General features: G+C 42.4%; 3 protein-coding genes across 5 annotated transcripts; 2 read left to right on the top strand and 1 right to left on the bottom strand.

Annotated features, from left to right (window-relative positions):
- Positions 1 to 458: 458 nt before the first annotated feature.
- On the top strand, positions 459 to 12,445 carry plekhm1 (pleckstrin homology domain containing, family M (with RUN domain) member 1). The gene is made up of 12 exons (XM_079237370.1): positions 459 to 562; positions 1,905 to 1,994; positions 2,784 to 3,025; positions 3,412 to 4,086; positions 4,671 to 5,133; positions 6,640 to 6,787; positions 8,027 to 9,007; positions 9,558 to 9,703; positions 9,991 to 10,184; positions 10,277 to 10,340; positions 10,431 to 10,588; positions 11,159 to 12,445. Exons 2-12 carry the CDS (start codon positions 1,941 to 1,943, stop codon positions 11,265 to 11,267), a joined length of 3,234 nt encoding a protein of 1,077 aa, XP_079093496.1. The 5' UTR covers positions 459 to 562; positions 1,905 to 1,940; the 3' UTR covers positions 11,268 to 12,445.
- Positions 12,446 to 14,435: 1,990 nt separating this feature from the next.
- LOC306754173 (kelch domain-containing protein 1-like) lies at positions 14,436 to 20,843 on the top strand. 3 transcript variants are annotated; one of them, XR_013771248.1, is made up of 14 exons: positions 14,436 to 14,565; positions 15,878 to 15,948; positions 16,162 to 16,267; positions 16,982 to 17,103; positions 17,387 to 17,477; positions 17,585 to 17,683; positions 17,825 to 17,899; positions 18,095 to 18,153; positions 18,242 to 18,354; positions 18,631 to 18,703; positions 18,776 to 18,860; positions 18,999 to 19,137; positions 19,441 to 19,520; positions 20,482 to 20,495. XR_013771248.1 is itself a non-coding variant. In XM_079238092.1 (13 exons), exons 1-13 carry the CDS (start codon positions 14,476 to 14,478, stop codon positions 20,615 to 20,617), a joined length of 1,200 nt encoding a protein of 399 aa, XP_079094218.1. In that variant the 5' UTR covers positions 14,436 to 14,475; the 3' UTR covers positions 20,618 to 20,843. The 3 variants fall into 3 exon arrangements, 2 of the variants coding, with proteins under 2 accessions (XP_079094218.1, XP_079094217.1); XM_079238092.1 differs by lacking the exon at positions 18,999 to 19,137 and having other exon boundaries at positions 20,482 to 20,843; XM_079238091.1 differs by lacking the exons at positions 18,999 to 19,137; positions 20,482 to 20,495 and having other exon boundaries at positions 19,441 to 20,452.
- Positions 20,844 to 21,001: 158 nt separating this feature from the next.
- Positions 21,002 to 26,745, bottom strand: LOC306751345 (LIM and SH3 domain protein 1-like). The gene is made up of 7 exons (XM_079234910.1): positions 26,613 to 26,745; positions 24,868 to 24,962; positions 24,657 to 24,741; positions 23,149 to 23,256; positions 22,032 to 22,101; positions 21,858 to 21,946; positions 21,002 to 21,764 (listed from the first exon to the last, which is right to left on the bottom strand). The coding sequence occupies exons 1-7, from the start codon at positions 26,679 to 26,681 to the stop codon at positions 21,591 to 21,593; spliced, it is 690 nt and encodes a 229-aa protein (XP_079091036.1). The 5' UTR covers positions 26,682 to 26,745; the 3' UTR covers positions 21,002 to 21,590.
- Between the last annotated feature and the right edge of the window lie 1,089 nt (positions 26,746 to 27,834).

Below are 27,834 nucleotides of genomic sequence, written 5' to 3'. Positions count from 1 at the left end.
GTCAGCAACAGAGCAACAACACCAGCACGCCTCAAAAACTGTGCTGCCTTTGGGTGTTACACGGAAACTACACCACCGCTTTACCACCACGGTGAGGTGAAAACAGTTGTAAATGTAAAACAAAGTAAGTTAAGAGATAAATATATTATCTATATGGTTGTATGAATAAGGATGATTTGTTCTACAATGAAATGACAAAGAAGTCAGAATGTGAGCAGACGTGCAACTTGTGTTTACTGCCCGTACATTGTGTACGTTCTCGTAACGCTCACTTTCACTTTTACTATACATTTGAGTGAGCATGAAGGCATCATTGGCTCAGTCAAGCTCCCATGATGCATCTGTCTTCCACTGGAAAGTGACAAGAGAGCGTCTCGTCTCGAGCTTAAACTCACAAAACGCTCGTTTGAGTGCGTTTTTTTGGGGGGGGGGGGTTGACGATGGAGAGTGACTGTACGGATTGACTAGCCTCCAACTCACATTTACAGACTTTATAAAGCTCCAACGGAGGATTTCGCGGTTGTCTTTGGACCTTCACGGCAAGTTAGCCGACCCGTTTTCGGTAAGTAAGCTAGCTAACGTTCATCCCAAACTGTCCCGGTTTTGTAGTTTTGACATAAACTGCTGATGCACGTGTTGCTTTAACGCAGTCTGTGTGTTTATACTTCGACGGCTCGAGCTTCCTGGTCGCGTTTCAACTAAACACGCCCCAAAAAACAGAAGCTAACGTTACAATTGGCAACTCACTGCCAGGTAATTCATAATAATAATAATAATAATTAATGCGAGTTAAGTGTTTCGTTTGAACATTAATGTGACGGGACATGTAACCAAACTGACTGAAAATACTTAACGTCACTTAGCTAGCTAGCTATCTGATGTTAGATAACGTGAGTTTTCTTTTCTTTACTGCAGTCCTATTTCTTTTCTATGCTTTATAGTATACTATATACTATAGTATACTATGTTACTACGGTCCTATTTATTTTCTTTCAGGTGTACTATACTATGTAGTCTATAGTATACGGTATACTATGTAGCATACTGTATAGTGTAGTATACTAGCTATATGCTGTATACCATATATTATATAGTATACTAACGCTATATATATACTATGTGGTATACTATTTATTACACACAATAGAAAGGATATTGCTTCATGTTTCTTGAAACAATTGACTACACTATATAGTATACTATTCTACATAGTATAGTATACTATGTGCTCTAGTATACTATACTTCTAGTATACTAAGTTATATATACTATGTAGTATACTACAGCATATAGTATACTACATTGTACTATACTACTATATAGTACTATAGTACTATATTACTACTGTATTAACTATATTACCACAGTACTAACATTATACTTAGTTTCTTATCTCATCTAATTTATTTCTACCCTTTTACTGCTGCAACTCCCGAACTGCCCAAAGACGTGTTAATCTATGTAAAGCTATCTTTTCTGGGTGTGATCATGTCAGGAATTTGAGTGGCTTTGTCTCTGGATCCATAATTGCCCTCAATGTGCCTTTTGTTTCATTTGGGGAAGTTAGTCCAGATGCCTTTTGTTGCTACTTCCCTGCAGACGACCTCTTTTTAATCAGTGCCTCACGTGACTCATGGTTACTTACTGAAACCATGAAATTGCAGATATGTCACAGTAGAAACGCTGTCTCGTGATGGAAAATGTTATGATAGCTCGGTGGCAAATGTGCTGGTAACATGAAGTGAGCAAAAGAAACAACCGGCTTCCTCATCATCACATGCCTTGTCTGTCTGCAGGGGCACATGAGCTAGCACTACTTATTTATCCAACAGGAAGGCAGGGGTCAATACAAAGCATTTATTAGAGATGTTCAAGTGTTGAGAGGATCGGTGTTTGTGTTTCAGCGTGCCATGAGGGAGTAAGCCTTCCCAGGAGGTGCCATGCTAGCCACACAGATGCCAGATACGCCACCCGAGGCCAAAGATGTCAAACAGGTAAAACCACAAAGATCCTGTTACCTAGTAGACTTCTCTCCGGCTCAGTTGGTTTCTCTTTTACTCTTACTGTGATACTGCTGGTGAAGGTGGCTCCTGGGAGGCATTTTTTTTTCTTCTCAGCAGGTTGTGACATTTAAGTCGTTGGCTAAATGTTGTAATTGTACTGTTGTAACTCTTCTTCACCCTTGCACCACTTTTAACCCTGCACTTGACTGCGTATCTTATGTACAGTGTTGTTAGAGTAGGCTTAGCAGACAATCTAATGCAGACCGTGTTCTGTTAATAGTTAATATGATTTATTACAGCAGAGCTTTGCAGACGATACACATGTTCTGCTGACTTGCTGAATTAATTTATGCGAGTCAAGAAGCTATGAAAGCAGGCAGTGAATTGGTCCCCTATGCTCTTGTCAGTTATGTTGCTCAAGTCCTGCCAAGTCAGGCACAGCAGAAGAAGAGTGCTTCAGTGTTGAAAACACCCAGACCATCGCTGCTTTGCCGCAAGGGTTGCTGAATAATTTGTTTAGATTGTTGTAACCCATTGCATAATGTAGGCTTGCTTTTTATATGTTTATGTTCCCTCTCTTTCCATGTCAGCTGACCGTAGGTGTCATGTGACTGTTGTTAATCCCTCTTTGTTTTATTTACTGTGCCTCTTTTGTTTGTTGGAGAACAGTGAAGTTATTTGCCGACCTGCTTCTCATCTGAACCACACCTTGGTAGCGCTCACCAAAAGAAACGAGGAAGCTGATGATATTTTTCCTCTCATGCAAATTGTCACATGTAGATCAAGGAGAAGTTGGCGCAGTCGCTCAAGGCCCTGCAGAAGAGATACGTAGCGTCGGACGCAGTGGTCACCAGTGACGACGGGGACGCTAACCTCCTCTGCTGTGCCCTGGAGGCCATCTTCATCCACGGCATCAAGAGCAAGTACATCCGCGTGGAGGCTGGCGGTCGGGGTAGGAAGGGAGACCGCGGATCCCTCCCACAGCCTTTCTTCTGGAGCCTCCTCAAGACCGTCACCCACCGGTAAAAAAGCACATCATTCTAAAAGGACATCATTAGAGCTGAAATGATTGGTTGCAGTAGATTAACAGAACATTAATCTGCAAGTGTTTTGATGGCCGGAAAATCGTTCCATTAATTTTCCAAAATTCATGGGTTCGTGCTTCTCCAATGTGGTGATTTGTTCCTTTTTGTTGTCTTATTTGATAGAAAGCTATGCACTTTGGATTGTTGGCTAAAAAACAACAGGCATTTCAAGACATCATCTTGGACTTTTAGGCCAAAAAATTGACATTTTTCACAATTTTCTGACACATTATTGACCAAACAATTACTCAATTAAGAAAGATGTTGACAACAATAATTGTATTATTCTGTGACACTAATAACACTCTTTGTGAAATCCCCAGTGATGTGGTCAAAGAGCTGGAGAAGATCAGCTTCGTGGGCACGGACGTGGGTCGCTGCCGAGCCTGGCTGCGGCTGGCCCTCAACCACGGCCTGCTCGAGTGCTACCTCGCGTCGCTATTTCGCGAGGGCTCCAAGCTGCGGGCCCACTACCAGCCCAGTTCCTTGCTCCTGAACACCGAGGAGCGGGAAGTCCTGCTCAGCTACCTTCAGGGTCTGGCCTCACTTACATTCAGCCTCTCCTACAAGTCAGCCGTCCTCAACGAATGGACCACCACGCCTCTGGCTCTGGCCGGACTTTGCCCCTTGTCCCAAGCGGACACTATTGCGCTGCCCCTCAACGGCGGAGACCTCCCCAACTCCAAGCCCATGTCAAAAGAATCGTGGGATACCGTGTCTCAGTCGTCGAGCTCATCGGATGCACTGGATATGCAGAGAGGCGGCCCGGCGACGCTGACAGGGAAAGGGACGGGTGTATTACAAAGGGGAAGTACTGCACTTAACTCATCTAATTTAAGCCTGGACACCACAGGCTCCTCTCAGCTCTCCTCCAGCTTGAGCTCCGATAGCCTCCTGCAGGGGCAGGACCCCCGTAGCCCGGCAGGAGAGCAGTGGTCTTCATCTGACCTGGACACGCCCATTAATGTCACCATCAGCACCAAGAGGCCGCAGAAGGAGTAAGTGTATCTTCTTCGCTAAAACCTTTGGATGTGTTGGAGCAGAAAAGAGTTAAAGGATGAGACCACTGATGCTTTTTTGTTTTGTTATTGTCAGCAAATCCCATGAAAAGACCAAAACCAGTGATGAATTCATCCTAAAAACCCATATTGATATATGGCAATGCCTGATAAATCTTCTTCCTCTATGCATTTGTTGTCCAAAAACTACTTAAAATATATACATGTACTTTCATTACCACGAACACACACTAGTTTTATTTTGAGTTAATCCCATATACTATTAATCCGCAGCTGAAAATAGTCTCCAACAAATGCACACATCTTCTCCTGTTTGTGCTAAGTCAGTTAAAAAGCTGTGAAAGGAAATGACAACCTATAAAAAAATAAACTATATGTATATGTTGTTTCTAAAGATTTACAGTGGGATTGAGTGAGCTCTGGGTTTGTCTTTGGGATTTGTTAACAATTAGGAAAATATAGAATAACGTCAGCTTTATCATTTAACTTTAGAAATAGAAACATTGAACTCCGATCTTTTATTATAACCTTAAATATATCATGACTTCTTCTCCTTTCTGCAGTTCTCAAACAGAGTTCAGGGAGAGTGGCCACTGCAGTCAGGACTCCATGCGTGAAGACTCCTTCGTCTCCAGCACGGGTCCAGATCAGTACTCGGAGACGGCCGTTTTCAGCGGCTCCGACAGCGAGACCCAGGGTCCCCCGACACCATCCCAAGAACACGTGGACCAAGTCCCAAACTCTGTGCTGTCTGATCCAGAGCCACCAGCAACACCTGATGAGAACCACGTTAACAACTTTCCCCCTGAAGTGTGTATCGAAACCGCTTCTGAGTTCAGCTTGGACACAGACGTGCTTTCTACGGTCGGTGAGCGCGTGAAGCCTGGAGACCAAGTACACATCAACGGCGTTGAGGAGAGTCCTGAGCCTCTCCAGGTTGAGAACGAAGCTGAGCCTTCAGTTCATCAAGGCTCAAGTCGCGCCACTAGCATCCTGAGCAGGAAGGTGTCCACAGATTCTCTATCGGTAAGACACTCTCCTGTTACAAAAGATGTGTTTCACTGTGTTGTGGATCCTCTGTAGGTTGAAACAGTATTGTTCAACCTGGACTATGTTTTTTGTCTAAGTGACTATTAGAAACATACATTTTTTAAATGGGTCCAGTATAGAGAGATGTAGGCAATATAATCACTCAATGTCCGTCCACTAAAATGGGTTTTTTTAGCCACTGACGGACTCAGATTGTTATTACAAGTGTCTGACAGCATTATGGAAAAGAAACCGGTCTACGGTGTCTAACCTAAGTTTCACTCAGTGAAGTCTTGTTCTGAAATCTTTCGTTACATTCACACTGTCCAAATACGCTGAATATTCAGCCATGACATTTAAAGTATTTTAGATAACACTCCGCTACGCTTTTGGTGCTCCAACACAACAAACGTGTCTTCCGAGTCAAGTCGCATGACGCAATAACAAACAGACCTGATAAACCAAAGGTCAAGACATTTATTTATTTCCTTGTAGGGTCGTTTCCATAATGACATAACAATCTGAACCGGTCATTGAAGGTGAGCAGTTGCACCCAGCGATTACGTGACAAAATGTTTTGTCCCTATTAGTGAAAAAAAGAGGTAGCGAAATAGTCCCCCGTTAAGGATTTTACAGATAAGGGAAATGCAGAATTGCCTTGAGCTCCAGGATACTAAATGTAGGACTTTCTGTGGTTGCCACACATTGGTTTGTCAAGACGGTGACAAATCTGTGCAAATTTTTTCCATGAACTTGAACAGAGAAAGACGCCATTCATCAAGTTTTATTTTTATTTTGTATAGTTCTTGCATAGTTCTTATAGTTCTACTAACCCCAAAGACACATGATAACAGGAACTTCTCTTTTGCAAACTGTGGCCGATCTTTTGAAGACGGCTCAGTTGTGCTCATTGATAAGTAAATCTGATCTGAAACTCGTGTTAGTTGGACATCTTTGAAAGAAGGGCTGCAACAAAGATATATTCTAATTGTCTGTTAATCAAGATTTAATCCAATATAATTGATGTTGGAAAATAGTTTTAAAATGTCTTCTTTTCTTCGATTTGTAGTCCCAAAGAAGAAAGATTTATTAAACAGAAGAAAACAGCAAAACCTCACATTTGAGAAGCTGGAACCAGAACAATGATTGACCCTTTACTTAAAAAAATACTTAAATGATTATTAAAATAGTTTTGGATTCATTTTATGTCATCCATCTAATTGTTGCAGCCCTAAATCATACTTGTGCTGGATAAAAGGGTCTATTGCCCCTTTCAGACATATTTACGTGCATCTGATGGCAACTTAACATGTCAGCCTCTTAATCTTGACCTAGTAAACGTTTCCATATCACTTTCAAGACGGCACAAGTCTGAATGTAATGCCATCAGATTAACGTAAAGGCAACAGCAGCAGGTTGTGGACATTCTTCTCGCATCAGATGAGTGTTTTAAAAGCAATTTTCCCCTCGAGAGGTTTAAAACGACATTCATTTCTATTGCAGCATTCTCGTTCCTGGATCTCTGAGGATGACATCTACAAGCCCCACCTGGAGGAGGTGTCGGACCACGACGAGGCGCCTCCTCCTGCTCCCCCCGCCGAGCTCACGGTCTCCCAGTCGCCTCCCAGCGTCGTCCATCGCAGGCAAATAGGTATTAACATGATTAGATTAGAAAAACTGAACAGAACCTACAGCACAGATGGTTTTATGCTTATTAATTGTCCTTGCATGAGGGAACAGAGACCACGGCCTTCTGCCTCCGTCTACCAACAGACACAGATTGATTCGTGTCATTTAAAGCTGAAGCGTTCAGAATATATATCTGCAACTATTTTTAAGACTGATTCATTGTTTGTCTTTCTTCGAACAAAAGCTGTTTTCTTTGGAAAAATAAGTCTGATTAATTGATAATATATTAAAAGTGTTAGTTGCAGTCTCAACAATTAACATATTTACATGAAAATGTTTCACTCATCAGTCAAATCAGTGTTTACATTCAGTGCACTCTTGAGGTTGAACACATTTTCTTCCGCCTAAAACATTTGAACAAAGATTTCTCTCCAAAGTTTACTTGCGTGTTACTGCCCCCTGTAGGTCAGTGGAAAAGCACAGTTGTCATGAACAGTGAACTCGATATAGAGACTCTGGGTGTTGACAGCCTAAAGTGGCCGTTTGATGAAGCTGCAACCTTTGGCCGCTCAGTCGGTATAAAATAATCCTGTTCACGTAGTGCAGGAAATTCCCGCAGCACAGGAAACTGTGGAATGAAAACTATGTGAGCCACACCCCGAACAGTGACAACGCTGTGGGTGTTTCCCATCAGCTGTCAAATAAAAAGAGAAAAACACCATAATTGGGACGTGGCCAGATCACTCTGGAGTGTAATAAACCTGTATTTCTTCCACAACGTCACCTCAGTGAGTGCTTGGACTATGGACCAACTACTGTATGATCTCACAATCAGGTCAACATATTTAATAATTTAACTACTGTTGCTAAACGTAGTGCGATAAGCAAATAGTGAATTCAATTATTTACCAACGTACAGATGATCGTCACTCTGCCTTCGCTTCTCCTCAGTGCCCTAAAAGTTGCTTTGCAGTTAAAGAGATGACCAACAGTTTGTCAATTCCATAGTAAAAACGGGTAATAGTGGTAAGATAAAATAAGATAATCCTTTACAGCAGCAGATCGGTAAAGTGCACAGAAGAGACACATAGTAAAATAAAAAACAAGTAATATAAATAAACAGTGAAAACCGTAACTTTCCTTTAATTTAATTTCTAACACTTTTTTGTGACTTCAAGGTTCAAACTTAGTCTTCATGTCAAACATTTTTATGGTGACTCATTTCTTTTGCTTTCCTTTTATTATCTTTATTGTCCGTCAGGGCTGTCCAACCCTTTCCGTGGTTTGCTGAAGCTCGGCCACCTGGAGCGCCGCGGTACGATGGGGATGTGGCGCGATCAATACTGCGAGCTGTCGCCCTTCGAGTTCCGGCTGTACCTCAACGCGGAGGAGCGCACGTGTTGCGACAACTGCTCCCTGGTGCGCTGCGAGGACGCCCGCGTCTCCTCGCCCGAGGGCCGCTTCGAGCTGGCCTTCCCCGGCAAGCGGCTCTACCTCCGGGCGGCGAATCGCGGCGAAGCCGAGGACTGGGTGGACCGGATAGTCGAGGCCGTCATCAAATGCCGCCCGGTGTCCCGTACGGACGAGCAGTGGGAGGTGCTGCAGCCGCCCTGCGAGAACGGCGTGGACGCATCGTCCCCGTCCTCCGTCCCCTCCAGCCCGGAGCGAGGTCCGTCGTCCCCGGACGGCGGGCCATGCGGCGGGCAGGAGGCGCCTCCTGCGCCGCTGCAGGAATTTGACTGGACTCGAACTGTGGATTTGGAAAATGACGCTATCAAAGAAGCGGTTTTGTACTCCTCCACGGACCCAGAGGCTCGGACATGGGCGCCTCTGGTCTTCTCCCTCTCCTTGGAGGCCTTGAAAGGGTTTTGGGTCCAAGAGGGACGGAAGCTGCTGCGGCAAACGCTCCCCATCGAGGAAATCCGGGACGTGGTGCCGGACGTGTCTCAGGGAGGGCCGGCCTTTTTCAAACTCCTGACCGTCAGGGAGACGCTGAGGCTCAGAGCGGAGAACCCAGAGGAGGCTCGCTCCTGGAGGGTTTTGATCCGAGGAGCTCTGGACTCGTACCTGGAGAGTGGGGAGGATGAAGGCTGTGGGGAGCCGGGGGGGGTCTGCCCCGCCAAGACCGGAAACCTCCACCGACTGGTGCAGCACCGACTCAAAGAGGACGGAGCGCTTCTCGTGCATCTGTGCAATGTTCCCTCGGAGAAGGGTCTGGACACGCAGAGCTTCAAGTGTGCAGGTAACATTTTGGGATATTTACAACTTAACTCAAGACCTTGACATTACATGTCAGAGGGAGGAAATAATTAAAAGACAACAACAACAGTGATTAAACTAGTATTCTGTGCTGTGAGTTAACGAGTAACTTCCAATTCAGTTTATCAACTCAAAGGTCTCATAATTTTACCGTCACGCAGGAGTTCCTCTACAGAGGAGCGTGAAGGGAAACGAGGAGGAAACCCCAACATTTCTCCTCCTGATTTTTGCTGCTTCAAAATAAAAGCTTTTATATAAAGGAAAATGTGTAAATCACCAAATTTGCGTTGCTATTCTTCCATAAATTTAGTCTACTAACACTGCAGGGAGGAAGAGTAAGCCGCAAACATAACTGGGGACTTTTATTGTGAAGAATAGGAAATTAAACGTGTTCATAAAATGTTCCTTTCTGGTTTGCACAGGTAAACATCTGTGTATCCTGGTGGGAACAGTCTGTTTTGTGGGGTGTGATCATGTGTGAGTGAAGTTGTGGATGAGGTGCTGAGGTTTTGTTTGCTGTGTATCACGCGCAGGGTGTCCTCAGCTGATTGGCCCGTCCCGGGGCAGAGCCCGGCTGTGTGAGTTCTCGGGCCAGTACTACTGTGACTCCTGTCACCACGGCGACACCACCATCATCCCCTCACGCATGGTGCACAACTGGGACCTCACACAACGAGAGGTTTGTGCAGCACACGCAGATCACTTCTTATGGATACTGTTGTCAGATATCGGGCTGACGCTGTAGAGAGAAATCATTTAAATGTCTGTTGGAATGTGAAAACAATTGCATTGTGGGTAATGTAGGCATCAGGTTTTTAGCAGGGAAGAATGATTATGCCTGGTTTTCATGTGTTTTAGATGCAACATACAATTGTCCCCAAAGTTAGACATACAATGTGTGACAAGTTTGGTGTTTTTCTTTCGTAACACTGACCTGTGTGTGTCTGTGTGTGTGTGTCTGTCCAGGTGTCTAAGAAGGCCCTGCATCTGCTGGCTCAGGTGGAGCAGGAGCCTCTGCTGAACCTGGAGCAGCTGAACCCGGATCTGGTGACGCACGCCGAGTCCATGTCTCAGGCCCACAACCTGCGGAGGAGGCTGCGCCTGCTGGGCGACTACCTGCTCACCTGCCGCAGCGGAGCCTGCAAGAAACTCCAAGCCAGGTGTGTGTGTGTGTGTGTGTGTTTGCATGCTGCGTTTTACATTTCACCGTATTTTACCACGACATTTCATTACATTATGCTTTCTCTGTCAGAATGGAGCAGCGAACGTACCTGCTGGAGTCGAGCCATCTGTACAGTGTCATGGACCTACGACAGGTACCTTCATCGTGTCACTGCACCTGCCATCTGCCACCCGGGAAACATCTTAATCTGTGTTGTTGTTGTTGTTGTTGTTTTCTTTTCTAGATAGCGGAGGATGAATACGTAACCTACCTGATCACACTGCTGCAGGTCGCCTCCAACCACGTGTTCCACTGCGACCTGTGCACTCAGCGGGGCTTCATCTGTCAGATATGCCACGCCAATGACATCATCTTCCCCTTTCAGCTCGACATCACCACCAGGTATGTTTTATACATGGTTCTTACGGTCATGGAAAACCTGGAAAAGTCATGGAATTTTAAAATGGTTATTTCCAGGCCTGGAAAAGTCCTTGATAAAAATGAACTCCCAAAAGTTTTGGAAAAGTCATGGAAATGTGTTCATGTGTTCATGACGTTCATTTACGCTGAGTTTGAAATAATGAATATGCTTTTAAAAGAAAGACGCTCAAAATATAAGCAGGCATACATACAGGCATCTATATAAATGTTTATTCTTTTAATCAAACTATTGTCTCATTCATTTGTGTCATTTAAGGTTTACTGTATGCTTTGTATTCTCATTGTTAGTTTAAATACTACATTTTCTCACTTTTTCATGTTTACACCCAGATTTCACAAAATGTTTGTCGTGGAAATTTGGTTTAAAGTCATGGAAAAGTCATGGAAATCCATTAGTCAAAATGTGTATGAACCATGTTTATATATAATTTGTAGTCAATGGAAATAAAAAAGCCGGCAGTTCATGAAAGAGAGCACGATGTTGAATATATTCCCGCCACATTCAGTCATTCTTTGGGTTATTTGTTTCAGGTGTAAAGATTGTAAAGCTGTGTTTCACCTGACCTGCAAGACGGCCGGCATCTCGTGTCCTCGCTGTCAGCGGATGAAGAAATACCTGGAGAGGAATCTGCCGTTCTGAGCCGCGTGGCCTCGACTAAACACCGCCGTCTCTCGGGAAGCTGGAGCGCCGCCGAGGGGCAGAAAACTAACGAAAAAAATCTAGCTTTTACATGAAGTAAACCTTAAGTGCAATTATGAGCGCGTGCGTAAGAGCGACGGCGAGGCGCCGCGTGACGCAGCCAAATGTTACTGACCCGAGACTTTAATACCTCTCTGAATTCAGACTCGGACACGTCTTGACTCCGGTGAAGGTTGCTGCCAAGAATCACATCCAGCACATGTTTTTTATTACTTTGTCTATCTTATTGTATCTATCGTTCATCATGTTTACCAGAAATGCTCCACAGGACATTCTGCGTTCCTCTCAGACGCACATATATTTAAACATAATGCGGCAGGTTGGTTGGGTCCTGAACATGCAAACATATCTAAAGCAGCACTTGAAATATTCTTAGCAACATATTTTGATTGTGCCTTCTTTATAGTTTAAGCTTGACACTCTTTTCCACTTGGTGTGTGTGTGTGTGTTTAACGCGGGGCCAAAGAGCCTCACACTGGTAGCTTTCTTCTTAATTTACCGTATCCAGATACTGATTTTGTGATAGAAATCTAACTCAAGTCATAGAGAAGACTTTGTGGAATGTTTCTTACAAGTTTTTCAAGCTCACAGATGTACAATAATATATGTAAAATAATTCTAAATGTGAGCCACACTGACATAAAACATAAAGTATCTGAAGAAAATAAATAAACATGTGGCCGAAACAACAAATAATCGAATTTTGCATTGATCCCTGAAGTCAAACACATTTTGCACATTTGCACGTATCAGCGATGACTGTTAAACTGATTCAACTGGATTTGAGTTGCAATATCTCCGAGCACACAGTTACCCCTCGATTGTTGGCAATTTTTATTTTCCTTTTTGTCAAATTTTCTTTTCTTCTCGAACGTTTGACTCTGATGTAGCGATGAACTCACAGAAGTAAAGCTTAAAGTGATTTTCTTTTGCCAAAATCTGCAGAGAACAAATAAGAATTGATTGTTTCATCAAGTTTATTTCTAAATATGCAGAACATATCACTTGCAAGTGGCAAACCACAGAATACTTTACTCCTGGTTTGTCTTTTGCTGTCATCTCATTCATGATGTATAAATGATTATGAATATATGAATAAATGTCACTGTGTTACTTGATGAATCTCTTATTTTCTGCACAAAGGCTCTATGGATCATTAGCTAAATATTTAATGTTATTATTCGAGATTCATTTTGTAGTTAATTAAAATATGCAATGACTTATGAAGCATGCTTTAATATCTAACTGACATTTTTTAATGCTTCTGCGCCGGCGACAGACGTGACCGGATATTAAATAAATGCAACACTTTCAATGCAAGCAAATGAAAATAGAAACTATAACACAAGTATACAAACGTATGATGTGTTCCATTTTTTAAATGTCCACCTTTTCTTCGCCAAAGATTGTTTTCCTTCCTAAAATGTCTCATAATTAATTTTAATAACTATTTTACAGTTAAAGATGCAACAGTGTTGCATGCTGCGACTATTTTTCTTATATTTCTTCTCTTTATAATCTTTCTTTTTCTATCTCACCAATTTTCCATCATCTAACCTCTTGCTGTGTTCAAATCCGCCTTAGGTCTGTTTTATAGTGATGGCGAGATGAAGCTTCCTGAAGCATTGAAGCTTTCCATCCAATTGGTTCGCTCATGTATCAGAGCTTCATGGAGCTTCATTTGCTCTACTGCGCCACCAAGTGGACAATAGATGTAAAACAGGCAGAGTGATCATAACGACACCATGGCTTTGGTGTGTGAAGCTTTAAATGGAATAAATTATGTTTGTGATGCCAATACATCAATTATTAACTTATTAATATTGTGTCTATCGTTATGATATATTGGCGGGGTCAAAATCAAAACTCGAAACAAATTGGGAGAGGGTTGTGATGTGACTGTGGGTCAGTGGTTAGAATATCTGACTTTCAGTCAGAGGATCGGTGTTTCAAGCCTCAGCTCCGCTTGTTGATGTGTCCAATTTTTTTAAATTAAAAATAAGAACTTTTCCACTGTGCTGGGCTTTTTGAGACTATTTCGCCTGCTTTATAAAACACCCTTTCACAGGCACACATGAAGCTGGGTACAGAGAGGAAGGGGGGGAATCCATTGAGTTTCTCTGCCTCTTATATTTCAAATCGCACGGCAAACCCACAAACTATTTTCTGAATCAGTCACGTGGTACGGCCGGCTCGCGAGGCTTCGAACGTCACCGCATACGTCATCGACACAAGCCTCGATACGCGCTTCACCAAAATCTACCTGGATTACTCGACACGCGCATCGAAGCCTCGACACATCACTACTGTTTTATAATAATTTAAATCAAGGAGGTGTCCAAAGTTAGTCTTTTTAGAACAGCATTCCTACTCAATGTCACTTACAATGAAGAAAGATGTTTAACTCAACCGGCTGAAGCCTCAAATCAACTTCAACTGAATTGGAGAATAGATTTGTAAACACGAGAAGGACAAAATAATCCAGGAGGTCAATTACTTTTATAATATTAGTTCTGGCATGTGACGTAAACCTAACCCTTAAATATTTTCATGTACACCTGTGATTTTCCAGCTATGACACATGATATGAACATCTCTGCTGTGAAAAAAGGCCTATTGTTGAGGAACAGGCTATTTAACAAAGCACAGGTGCAATTCATCTCGCAGTGATTAGTCACTAAACTAGCGCGCGCGCAACGCCCCGGAAGTGCACTCTGTTAATTGAATCAATTACACCTGAGTTTGATGAGTCCAATATATATAAATATATCCTCCCAGTTAATATTGAGCACATTGCATGCAAACTGCAGAAAATCATGCTCAAACTAAAAATAAATCAACTTAATGAATCAATGGTGGGTCCTTTAAAGTTGAATGCAACCCTAGAGGTGTTGCACATGTTTAGGACGTGGTAGGAATAAACCAGCACAACATGGGAGGAGTGAAATCCGGACAGCACGAAAAACTCGTTCCGCAAACCCTCCAAACCAGTCGGCTCTTCCTCTCCGCCGCCCGGAGCAGGTCTCCTCTCCCTGAGCCAACAACACATTCCTGGGGGCATTCTTCTTCCCTGCGAACCATTTTAGTTTGTTTTCATTTGAGGCGGCGAGTCGGGACAGAAACGAGAGGCCGAGAGGAGATTTCGGGGATGGATGGCGCCGAGGTGAGCCGGCTGGAGAGGAGCAGCCACACGGCGTTCATAGAGGACCGCACGCTGTACGTGTGGGGAGGCTACCAGGTGAGAGACGTCCGTGTGGAGCTAGGTGTACCTACCTGTGCAGGTATAAATAATTCATTTATATTGGAAGTCTCCATTACCCGTTCCATGTGTCTTCAAGTTACCTTAATGTCATGCTCTTTTAACAACATGCTGCAGTTTACCAATTTAACCTTTTAAGCCCCGTTAAGCACCAAGGCATTTTTTAGGATTTAGCTCAAAATAGCATACCCAAACTAAAAAGGGTGTATCTCTGCAACCACAAGGGCTATTTGAATAATTTTGGTGTTATAATAAAGGCAACCCGTGTGAGCTTTTAGGCAGATGTGTAAATATTAGTATATATGTTGCTGGCTAAGAGTAAATAAAGATTGAAACACAGAACAAATAGAAGTTCCAGGTCCGCCTATAGAAAAAAACACTTTCAGGATGATTATCTCTTTGAAATGATGCTTCACTAAGTCCTGAGGCTCTCCCAAATCATAGCACAATATGTGACTGGCCTTCACCTCCATAATAATAAAATGACACCCCAAGAGGCATGAACCAACCAGGAAGAGACTCAAAATGACCACAAAGAGACTTTCAACGATTATGAATAGGGACAAACGACAAAGACACAAAGCCGCTATACAAACTGACTCAATACTACAAAGACACAAGCACCAACCTATAGAGGAATGTCTGTGTACGTCTTGCTCTGATGTTTTGATTGTCTCATAATCCACCCATTGATTTATGACATGCCTTTTTGGTTCATCAACTGATTCAGTTTAATACAACCGGCTGTAATAATAAATACATTTCACGAAGCCTGACGATCAGTTTTAGAGATGTGATGAGTCGAATGTGTTGTCACTGACTGAGAGGTGTTTCTCATATTGTGTCCACCTTCTTATTGATGAAGGCGTGGTGGACAGACGACACGCTTCACTTGTAACTGCAGCCTCACGCCTGCTTTTTTAACGGTGTGAATTTAAATAGGAAGATCTATTGCAGGACTGTTCACTTTTAGTTCGGTGTACCTAATAAACTGAGTATGTGCCTAAATAATAAAGAGAACAAAGGTCACCTGGGGAAAGTATCAACTTGATGGCAGCAAAGCAGGGCGTGTTTCAACATAGAACATTTCTCAGACCGTATCTTGTTGCATCCTCACGGTGAACCTGGAGGTTCATTGTGCTTCTCCAGTTAAACCATGAACATGAGCCACTGCAGCCAGATTTTGATGTTTTGTGCGCGGCAGTTTTTAGCCTGCAGCTTCTGGCTGTTGTTCAGCAGATGAGAGCACAAGTACAACATGTTTTCACACTTTGTTTCCTCTCCCTCACAGGTAGCTGGTCGACAGGACGTCATGTTACCCACTGATGAAATGTGGCTCTGTGATTTGGACAGCGGCTCGTGGTGAGATGGGAAGAATGCGGTTTAATCAGCCGATATGAACTCTTGTGTCAGCTTGACATCGAGGCTCAAAGCCTGTTTGTCCGTTCACTGAAATACAAAAGATAACAAAAAGGGAGAATTTGTTGAATGGAAAGGTTCCTGTGGATTTGAAACCAAAGCCACATCTCTTAATGGTTGAGCTCACGTTCAGTTTGTGTTGTTGTTGTGCGACAGGGAGTGGAGGAAGATCTCCGGGGACGCGCCGCCACCTGGCTTCTGCGGCTCTCATGTGAACGGCACGCTCTACGTCTTCGCTGGACCCGAGGGATACGCAAACGAGGTGACTGCCACGACCTCGTTGTTCCTGAACGCGGCTTCCAGTTTGAGCATTTTCTGAATACGAGCAGTTCTTCTGCTCCATTGAGGCATTTCCAAAATCTTCCAGGACTCTCCTTGTATCCATATTCTGTCCGCTTGCATGATATTTAGTTCCCTAATTTTAGAGCGAAGACAACAACCAACATTCAAAAGTTGGGTGTAAGGAGGCTACATAAAAGGAAACAGTGATGCGACTTGGGGAAATGTTTAAATAAACTCTTCTTATCCTGCAGCAGACAAAATATTCTTTATCCATGTCATTAACTTGTCTTCAGACTGAAATATCTCAACAAGTATTTGGATGAATTGCAATGTCGTGCCATCATTGCGTCAACATTAGTACTCTACTTTAAGTAATATTTACAAACCATTTCTGTCACTTTTGTCATGTGCAGAACCATCAGTCTGCTTTTATTCCGACATTTAAATACAACAGCAGCTTCTCTTTGACGGTTTTTTAAAATGTGTTTACCCAGGAAGTCTCTGAAGGGGCATTCTCTCTCTTTTGCAAGAGATTGGGGAGCCAGAAAGAAGAAATCATAACCGTTGCATGCTTCAAAAAAATCTGTTTTGAATGCCAGATATGAAGTTCATCCTGTAGTTTGTAGATCAAACTAGATTCTTGATCCTCTGATCTGAAACGGGTGGGATCGAGATTAACTCGCCTGTTTTCTAGATGTTCAGCGTTGACCTCTCAGAGCAGAAGTCAAAGAGCTACTCGTGGAAGAAGATGACCGACACCAAGGGAACGACGCCGTCGCCGCGAAACAAGCACTCGTGCTGGGTTCACCGGGACCGGTCAGTCCCGTCCGTAGAGGAGAAGCTGGACCAACGCATGCAATGTTCACGTCACAGCTTCTACGTGACTGAGGGTCATTTTGTATTTTAAATCACAGCTTTATAGGAGGAAATGTAGATTTTAACGGCTCCAAAAAGGGATTTTCGATCTAATACGATCTGGGATAAACAAAATCTTGAAAAAGAAAATGTATTGGTGTTTTTTTTTTTTTTTTTTACAAATATTTCACTTTTCTGTAGTTTCACAATGTGAATTAACTAAATATTTTGTTTTTGGGTGCAGATTAATCTTCTTTGGTGGATATGGCTGTAAGACCATAGGGGAGGTGCGAAACACATCAACGTCAAACTTCATTGTGGAAGAGATGTCCTGGGTAAACAGTCACCAAAGATGTGAACAAAACCTGCAGCGATTTCTTTTTCTAAGCAAACTTTAGCAGCTAGCCTGTTTGGTATCATATTCCCCTCTTGTGTGTTTTAGACTACAATTGGCAATGCATTATTTCGGTGTTGGGGCTGGAACAATGAAGTCAGTGTTTTTGACACCCACACGGCGACGTGGAGCACGCCAGAGACTCAGGTGAGTGCAACCACATGCTGTCTAAGATGTCAACATATAGGCGTAGCATGCATTGCATCTTTTTGCCAATATATTCCATTGTGTACTTTAAGACAACAATCTAATGTGCATGCATGTGAATATAGTTTTTGTTGTGCCCAGGGTCCTGCTCCTGCACCCAGAGGCTGCAATGCCAGCGCCGTCCTGGGGAACAAAGGTTACATCTCCGGCGGCGTGGTGAGTTGACTCGACATCTATAAAAAAAAACATAGTGCCACAAATATGTATGTGCACACCCTGTGATCGTGCACAAAGTCAGATCATACTTTTGGGCCTGCGTTGTGTCTGACCGTGGAGTGTTGCAGCCTTTTGCAACCGTGGACACTGTCAGGACTTTACTCTGTACTTAAAAAAATATATTTATGTTTGCAGGAAAAGGCCGAGTTGGACATGTTCTGCTTGGACCTTGAAACCTGGACCTGGACTCAGTTGTAAATTCTCCTTCACTCTTATTATTGGTGGTTTTTCTTTAAAAAAAAAAGTACTGACTGACGTCGGTTGCGCTCCACTTCCCACCAGTGACATCTCCCCGTCCTGTACGCCTCTGGGACGCTCCATGTTCACCATGACGGCCACATCGGACCACACGCTCTTCGTGTACGGCGGCCTCGGCACAGACGGAAACACTCTGAGTAAGTCTCGGCCATTTTGCGCCTTTGGGTTGTTTTGCGTCTCTGTGGCTTAACTTTCCAATGAGAGATATGAACTCCGGCCTTGTAACCGTCAAACAGACATTTTATCTGCATATAATCATCTTCAGCCTTTTATCTGTCGTGGACAAGTGTGTCGACCGGTTGAAGGACATTTTTTACATACAAAGGACATGGCTGTTCCGCCTAAACCCCCACAGGGAGCTTGTGCTGAAAGAGAAGCTCCCTGTGGTTTAATCAGCATTTCCTGTGTGCTAGATGATTCCTGGCAGTTTGACACGCAAAAGAGGGAGTGGAACAAGATGCCGAACCCTCATGAAGACAAGCCCAGGTAGCTTTTATTTTCTTGGTTTTTAAAGTGTAGCTCGTAGTGTGACTGATGTTTTTATTCACTCTTCCTCAGAGTGTGTCACACGGCGTGTCTGGGACGCGACGACGACGTTGTTGTGTTCGGGGGAAGCAGCAACATGTGCTTCCTCATGGACTCGGTATGTGATGTTTCTCTTTTTTTACCTTTTTTAGATCAACTTCCAAGTATTTAGTTAATTTCTCCCAACTGGAAGCTTTATTTTTAGGTCCATAGTGAGTAAATTGTTACGCAGCATAATCTTTTATCCTTTTTCTAGGATTTCCATTGGACTAAACAATGCAGCATTTTGCTGCATAAACCCCTCATTCCTTCTGCAATATTGAACTAACTCATGTCATCGTAAAGTAAACCATAATGTAGCTCAGGATTAAGAGCAAGTGTTGCACAAAGAGAGCGTAAGTGGTTTAAGGACTTAACATTTGAAGTGCTTTAAATAATTACCATACTGCTCAGTAATTTTTTCACATGTGACACCAACAAAACAGAATTGGATAGAAATATGGTGTATTTTATTTATTGTATTTGTATATAGAGCAGAATAGGACTTGACTATTGAAAATCCTCCAGTCTGGATCAGCCGACACGGCCACACATAAAGCCAGTTTTACCCACAGTTGACTGTTTGTTTTTTTTACATTTGAAGGGGCTGAACATTTTTCATTTCCAGTAATTAATCTGTCTCCAAACCTCTTCCTCAGGTGGCCATTCTGAGAGCTCCATCAGAAAACCACTGCAGGGACGTGTTCGTGTTTCAGACCCAGCCGTACGCCCTCTCCAGGTACGCTGACCCGTCCACGCTTTATTTTATGAACCATAAGCAGTTTTATCAAAGTCCACAGAGAACCCCTTTTTTTAAAGTTATTTATACTCTTTCCCTGTTGGACGTGGTGTCTGGCTCTTACCCTTTACATTATTATTATTATTATTATTATTATTATTATTATTATTACATGAGGCAATCGTCTGTGGCACATTTAAGTTAAATGGATTAAATGACTCACTTGAGATTTAAATGTATTAAGTTGTAATGCATTCATTTGATTCTCAGAACACGAATATAAATGTATTTTCTGGTCAAACAATAATTTAAAAATATTTTTGGGTTAAAGTCTGTGTGGATGTTGAGTGTTGGTAGATGGTAGAAGTGTGTCCTGTAGAGCAGGAACCTAGTGAGGATTACAAACGGTCATACTGCCATGCTCTCTTGAAACTGAGATTGAGACATAAACTCATGTTTACAATGTTTACTGAGGGAATAATCAAGAGAGAAGTCGAGTCATTTATATAGACTTCTATACAACCAGAGGAGTCGCCCCCTGGTAGTCAGGAGAGAGAATGCAGCTTTAACACATGAAGTAGAGAGCATGCAGGTTTAAGACGCCTTCTGGTTTAGCGCTTTATCAAGATATAATCTGCTAATCCGCATTAGACAGAGTGCAGCTGAGGCGGATGGAAATATTGTTGGTTTTGCAGGTGTTTAGTTTTAAACGGTCTCTTTGTCGCTCTGATTGTCCAGAATGAAAATATCACAGCAGTTATTATATGATTTTCTATTAAATGTGGCGCATACTTCTGTGATTTACAGAGGTTTGTAAAACTGCAGTCTGGGAAACTGATTTTGTCTGTTTATGGAGGTAAAAACGAGTCATTAGTTTGAAACGATCTATTTTAAAGCAGTCCAGAGGGAGAAAACTCCTGAAATCGAGACTCGACAACCTGTTTTACGCTCTTCTCTCCAGACTGTGTGAAGACCTCATAGGAAGAAACCCGGAGCGGTTTGGGAAGCATCTGAGCTGGCTGCCTTCAAAGGTACACCGACAAATCAACAAGCGCGTTTCCTTCTTCTCCGACACCAAGCCCGTTCTCACCGCATGAAGAGGACCTTTGCTTTTTAGAATCTGAGCCAGTCAATTTTGTTTTTTGTCTACTGATTTAAAACAAAATCCTACAGTTTAAGTGTTTTAACTGCAGGCATTAATTTGTAAATTAAGCTTTTTGCCTTATTTAAAAAAATGTATAATACGTTTATTTGGTAAAGTTTTACACTCTGTAGTGATTTGATGATGTGCAATCTGTTTTTGAATAAAGGAGATGTGTTGTATATTACTGTGGTATTGTATTCATTCGTGGTATACAAAGTACTGTAGTGAGTACTTTTCCTTTCTCTTTTTTTCTTGCGTTTGTTTTTCTTCTCCCCTACATTTTAGAGGCAAATATTGTTTTTACTCCAATATGTTTATTTAATACTTGAAGCTGCATTACATTTTGTTATTGATTCACCTGTGAAATCTCCAAATTACCCGTGTGTGTGGTAACTAAATTAGCTCCATCTTTTCTGTAATGTGTAAGGGCTGAGCACACGAATGTATCAATTATATTTCAATATTATTTAATCTGAAATGGAATACGACTGAATGATGTCAAATATGCTTACAAAAGAAGGTACGACGCAAAAGTATCATATTTTATCTTAAAGGGAAATTTAACAGTTTCATATTTAACTTTTTAACAAATCGGCTCGAATGACAATTTTCTTGATATTTCAAACCAAGACTCATGAGTTTTCAAACATGGATTCAGGTGTTTCCCCTGCAGCACGTGAAAGCACCAACTTCTGTCAGGGCTGCACTTTACAGCATGGACATTAAAGGTGGTTGTTCAGGAAGGAAAAAAAGTACAGTGTGAGGAATAATTGTATTATAATGCATTTAAATTGGTAAAATCTCATTTCTGACACGCAAAAAAGGATTTAAATTTGCAAAAAGGTGCTTTTGAGCAGAAGCCTGACTGCTAACGGTGACGACGGATTCACGGACCGGCTCGCGCTGCAGGTGGGCCTCCTCGCGTCTCACACGGGTCTGACGTAGTTGGCGGGCAGCATGCCCCGCTGGCCGGTGCGCTGGTTGCAGCCGAACATCCAGCCTTCGTCTATCCGCTCCACGTCCGAGAGCAGGTCTCCTTCCTGCAGGGTCACTTCATCTGCTTCTGCTGCCGCGTAGCTGTACACGGCCCGGAAACGTCTCTGTGGAGACGCACAGGGACGAGGAAGAGGTGCTATGAGGCAGGGGATTATCTTCAGGTGTCCCCATAGAGTATGTCTGTGTAGTAGCCTTACCTCCCCACCAGGTGGTGCTACAGCAGCAGGGCGCGCTTGTACGACCGGCTGACTGAATCTCTCAGGGTTGGGTGGTTGTTCCTCACCGTCTACACACACACACACACACACACACACGTTAATGAAAATGCAAACAGTGAATGTTTAGAGAATGTTAGTGGAGACGTTTCTCACCTTGTCTGTTCTCAGGAGGAGGCGCGTCGCTTCGAATCCTGCTCTTCTCAAAGTCCTCGTGGTACTTTATCTGCACACACAGTGACACCGCGTGTTAAAGATGCATCACATCCTGACAGTTGGGAAGCAGCTCACCATTTTAGGAGGTGCTGGGAGATGATGGGGAAAGAAGAAAGAAAGGAAGAAAGAAAAAATAGGGAGAAAGGAAAGAACATGAAAGAGACAAAAAAGAGTAAAGGACAGAAGAGAGGGAGAGAGAAGTGGGGGGGAGGAGAAGGAGAGATGGAGCTATGGAAGGAAGGAGGGAAGGAGGGAGAGGAAGGACACATGCAAATAAGGAAAATATGAAGGCAGGGAAGGAAAAAAGAAAGGGAGGGATGGATGTGGAAGGAAGGAAGGAAAGAAAGAGGGAAGAAAGAAAACAGACGGCCAGAAGAAAGAAAGGAGGGCGGAAGGAAGAAAAGAGAAAGAAAGAAAGGACAGGAGGAGGGAAACTACCGGGGGAAAAAGAAGTTACTAGATGTTTCCTTTTTCTCATGCAGCTTATCACCCGTCATTCCTTTCTGCACCCAGAACTCTCATGAGACAAAAAAGAAAAAGAGTGTGTGTGTGTGTGTGTGTGTGTCGTTCCCACTGCATCCACAGCTGAGAGACTTTGACCATATACGGCAGCTGACGAGGAGAAATGTCTGAAATGCGTCTGCAGGATCTCTGAGCTCCGTCTCTGCTTCTCCTCCTCTGATCGACTCTCAGCTTTGTGTCCGGGACAAATCTACTTCCTGTTACTGGACCTGTCCGGTTGTGTCTTTGGGTTAATGTGGCTCTACTTGCTGCTCGCATCTTGTTTGTGTCCCTTGAGGGGAAAAAACAACACTGCCAGATGTTGCACTTTAAAGTTTAAGATGTTTGCACTTTAAAGTGCAAAATAAAGTTAAATGGAATTTAGTTTGTGGTGTCTTTGCATACACAATGTCCCAAATTATCTCAGAAGATATATCATGAACTGGACATGTGAAACCCAAACTATCTGCTCCACAACGCCCCACCGAAGGGAGAGAAGACGAGTTGTGTTGTGTTGTGTTGACCGAGCCTTGAACCCGTCTGGTGTGTTTCTTACGTTACTGATCTGGTCTTGCGTCTTCTTCAGTCTCTGCATCTCCGGAGTGTCGACCACCACGCTGAAGCCTTTCCCTTTGTTCTTTTCAAAGTCCCCCTTGTAAAGAGCCTGCAATGTACAGTTCACTATAATGTAAATAAAAAACAAACATCATTCACTTTCATGCAGTCGTTTCAGATTGTCTCTATTTTAAGGCTGGTTTTGTGATCTGTAGCTTTCCTGAATCTTTCAAACACACATTATAGACCTTCTGCTTGCTTCTCCCTGATATCACTGTTTATTTTCCCCCAAAAAAATGTGATAATATGTATTCAGGGAGAGCAGTTATTGACAGTGTGGGCTCCACACTGTCAATAGGGGGCGGGGCTTAGCGAAGGGTCACGTTGAAGTGGCGTCTATACTTGCAACCTTATCCTTAAAGGATTCAATCAAAGAGCTATTTCCTCCACAAAGACGGTTCTAATTATAATATATATACAAACAAATAATAATATGTTTATAATACAAAAAAAGAAAATACTTTCAATCTGAAAAATAAACATCATTTTGTGGGTCTAAAGCCAGTCAGCGACTATAGATTCAGGAATGTCCGGATCGTACATATAATAGGAAAGGGAAATATTTTCTATGAAAGTGCATGCAGACACACATTCATAACTATGCATATATGGTAAGAGGTTGGAAAGACATCACATCTAAAACATGGTGTTGTTAGATTATTCAATGAAGAGGAATAGATGAGATATTCTGAGGTCGCACGCACACGTCGACCAAATGTGGTTCACAAATAAACATAAACACACACATGCTGAGCTCTAAATGGCTTTTTGTCAGATTTCCTCGCAGGTTTAGGCGCAAGAGGGGGGGGGGGGGGGGGGGGGGGGACACTTTAAACGACATTAAACAAACCTGGAATGTTTACTTGAAAGTAAATCTGAGACACACACACACACACACAGTGAGTCATGGTCTTGCTATGAGGAATATGTGGCCTCAGTCAGAGAGCTTGACTGCCGAGACTTTTATGGTTATATGAACAGGGTTTGCATGAGGGAGAGAGAGAGAGAGAGAGAGAGAGAGAGGGAGAGAGAGAGAGAGAGAGAGGAAAACAGCTTTCAGTGTAACAAATGGTTGGCTTGCACATGATTTATCATGCTTTATCTTAAAAGTGATGATCAGAGGTTTGAGGAGAGGGAGAAACGCTTCAGAGTGTTGAGTGACGAGACAATCCCTCAAGTGGGATTCACGCCGTGGAGGAATCTCTTTAATTTGGTTTTGCGTGACTTGGAGGACTTAACTCCTTGATCAGGTGAGACGTCTGGCTCCGACAGTGCGATTAGATCAGAGATTAAGAGCAGCGAAGGCCGGCTGAGTCGAATGGAAGAAGAGACTCACACGCCAGGTTGTTGACAGAGTGAAGCAGGGAGCTCTCATTTGAGTCAATCCAAGATGGATGAAGGAGAGAGAGAGAGAGTCATGACAGCCATTAGGACGAGTATACCTCTCACCTGGCTGTTGAGCATGCTCTGCTGTTTGAGACGCAGATTCTCAGGCGTGTCGGCCACGATGGTGAAGGAGGTTTTGGGATAATGCCTGAAAGATGAGAGCAGAGCAACAGAAAACGTTAGAACATCTTCGTTCACGGACAACAAGACTTATACACACAAACGTACTCTAAGAACTGTGTGTGTGTGTGTGTGTGTGTGTGTGTACACTCACATACTGCAGTAAGGTTTCTTCTCAAAGCCCTTGTAGGTCGTCATGCTCAGGGCCATCTTGCAGACCTCGCAGCTGAAACAGCCTTTGTGCCAATACTGGAGAGAGCGAAGAGTTCAAGGATCATTCTTTGGATTTATGCATTTTATATCAGATAAAACAGACAAAGAAATGAACATTATCGTAACTTGCAGCGACAGAGTGGGGACTCCATCTGTTTTTCCTCTGTGCCGAAGGAGTCACAATAAGAAACGTGCAAAATCACCTCATGAGAATGATTATTAAATGAACTGCATTTTTTACCAGCAACCTGTTTAATAAATTATTCATTTTGTCAATGTTTTTTTTCTTTGTATTTTGCAATGAGAAAATTCCAGATAGCATTATGCAAATTCCTTCATACATGAAAGGATGAAAAACTAATTTATTCTGATCTCTGTGGTTTATGCATCACCTGAGAGAAAATTCGAGAAAACTGATTATTTTTGCTTGGCTTTGATTTTAATCTGAGTTTTGTCTTTACCTGGCAGCTTCACACTTTGTATTTTGGGATTCTTTTAGAACATGTTTACATGCTTTAATCTTCAAAACACAATTTCACTGTCTGTCTGTATACCATTTCCCCACTGCAGGACTAATAAATGATTATCTTATCTTAATATACCTGTTTTCACCTTCTATCGGAAACTTCGTTTTCGTGCCTGTTTCTTTAAGAAAAAGGCCAGTCTCTGATTGGCTTGTGAGAAAAGAGAGGACACACTTTATTGTCCCCTGAGGGCCCCAGAAGAGCTGCAGGCCGTTGCTTTAAATAAAAAACATCACAGAAACAAAATAAAAGGCAGAGGCTTTGCAAAGCTAGAGTCAAGTCATGGGTGGAGATCCAAATGTGTGAGCACGACCAGGGAAAAGGTGGGTTTTTCATGACATGTCTCCTTTAATGAGTTGAGGCCCTCAACGAGGGACACACACACACACACACACACACACACTATGTGCTCCGCCATCTTTCAACCGTTTTTGTATATACGGTTAAAGTTTGTTTGTATTTTGGCAAAGAGAGGAAACTATATGGCAGTCGACGTTTAAAGTTTAACTCATGTTTAATCTAGTTTAAAACAGTTTAAGCCTTTATTAAATCACTCGATCCTGGTTAAACTTCAGTTTAACTCTGTTTGATTAGTCTGAAGTTGGAAAACAATGTTAAAAACGTCCTGAGTGTGTGCATTTTGTGTGTTTTTGTTCTGCTGTTTACTGGTATATATTATACTTTAAAAACTTCTGACTGTCCAGTGATGACCATTTTAATGCTTCTTAAAATCATTTGACAACTTTTATTTGCTGACTCAATCACAGATTTGTTTCCTTCCTGAAGGCAAACTGCTCACTCCGAATGAAAATATAAACAACAAATAAAATATGATGCATGAAAGATTAAGATGGAACTGAAAACGTGTCTCCTCACAGGCAGCAAGCAGTTAATAAAGTTACATGAGCTCCACCAGCACCAGCTTCAACATGAAAGTGATGCACACATTAATGCATCAATAATCCATCCATCCATCCATTCATCCATCCATCCATCCATCCATCCATGGACATTAATGCATCAATAATCCAATAACATTATTCTGAACTTTTACACAACTTCTTGCCTTCTACAAATATATGAAACGTATTATCATACAGGATTAGACTAAATCTAATCTAAAAGTGAAATTAAAGTGTTAGTGGATGGAGTTCGACCTTACCTTATCAAGGCAATTTATTTTTTCTGTTGGATAAACTGGTTTATTGCATCTTCCACAGGGCGGATTCATGTTGGCGCAGGAATTCCTCACAAACAAAACAACAAACTCACTAATGCAAACAAATACAAATAAATGAAAAAGGTGTTGGGCAGTAAAGTGCAGGCTGTGGTGAGCAGCTGGGACACAAGTCGTCCTCCTCTTCTTCGCCTGCAGGCATTTCAAGTAATATACCGCCGCGAGGAGGAGCCAAGCCTTCGTGGTGCCTTCAGGAACCGTCGGCGAGAGGAAACTTCAGCTGTTGCGTGTGGGTTAAAAAAGTTACCAGATGTTGCAAATTTAAATCCTTAAAATGACCAGGAATACCGGTTGTATCAAAAGCTAAAGGTTTATGCAATTTTATTTTATTTCAATGACATATTATATATATATATATATATTTACTCAAGTTATTTACCAGCAGATGAAGTCATGTGAAGCTTTGTAGACAGTGACACCTGGTGGCTTGCAACACTCATTGCAGCTCTTCAAGACCAGAGTTTAAGGTGGAAAGAAAGTAGTTCCTACACGAAACTGCTCACAACAGGGTCCGTGGATTATATTTAATAATCGGGTCATGATTTCTGGAAAGAGATTGCCTGAATCCAGAACTTTGACCTCTACCAGTGTAGAGATGTGTCTCATATAACGCGAAGAAAGAGACGGTCCTGTTGACTTGCGCAATACTAGGAAGTACAATACGTACATTATCATATAGAAAAACTATAAAACGATAAAACACACCTATTATATAGCTGTTTAAAGAGCTAAACAATTTAATGGAGGATATACAGAAGACAGTGGTCAGAAAGCCAATAATGCGTCGTTGAATGCATTGGGGGTATAGCTCAGTGGTAGAGCATTTGACTGCAGATCAAGAGGTCCCCGGTTCAAATCCGGGTGCCCCCTCTTTTTTTTCTTATTTTTTTATTTTTATCAATGGTTCGTTCTTCTAACGTGACGGAAACCGTTCATATGTATTTACGGCAAAGGTACAAGCCTGTTACATATGCAAAAGTCGACGTCAAATGACAATATTTACTATATGATTGTGTGCTCTATGTTTTTATTTGTATTGTTTTTAATGTTTTTGTTTATATTGCATAGCTTTTATGAACGTTTTAAAAACGTTTGTAAAGTGTCTGAGTATTATGAAAAGCACTATATAAATCAAATGCATATATAT

Source organism: Taurulus bubalis, assembly GCF_910589615.1.
Source record: "Taurulus bubalis genome assembly, chromosome: 2".
NCBI lineage: Eukaryota > Metazoa > Chordata > Actinopteri > Perciformes > Cottidae > Taurulus > Taurulus bubalis.
This window is presented reverse-complemented; position numbering and strand designations above follow the sequence as displayed.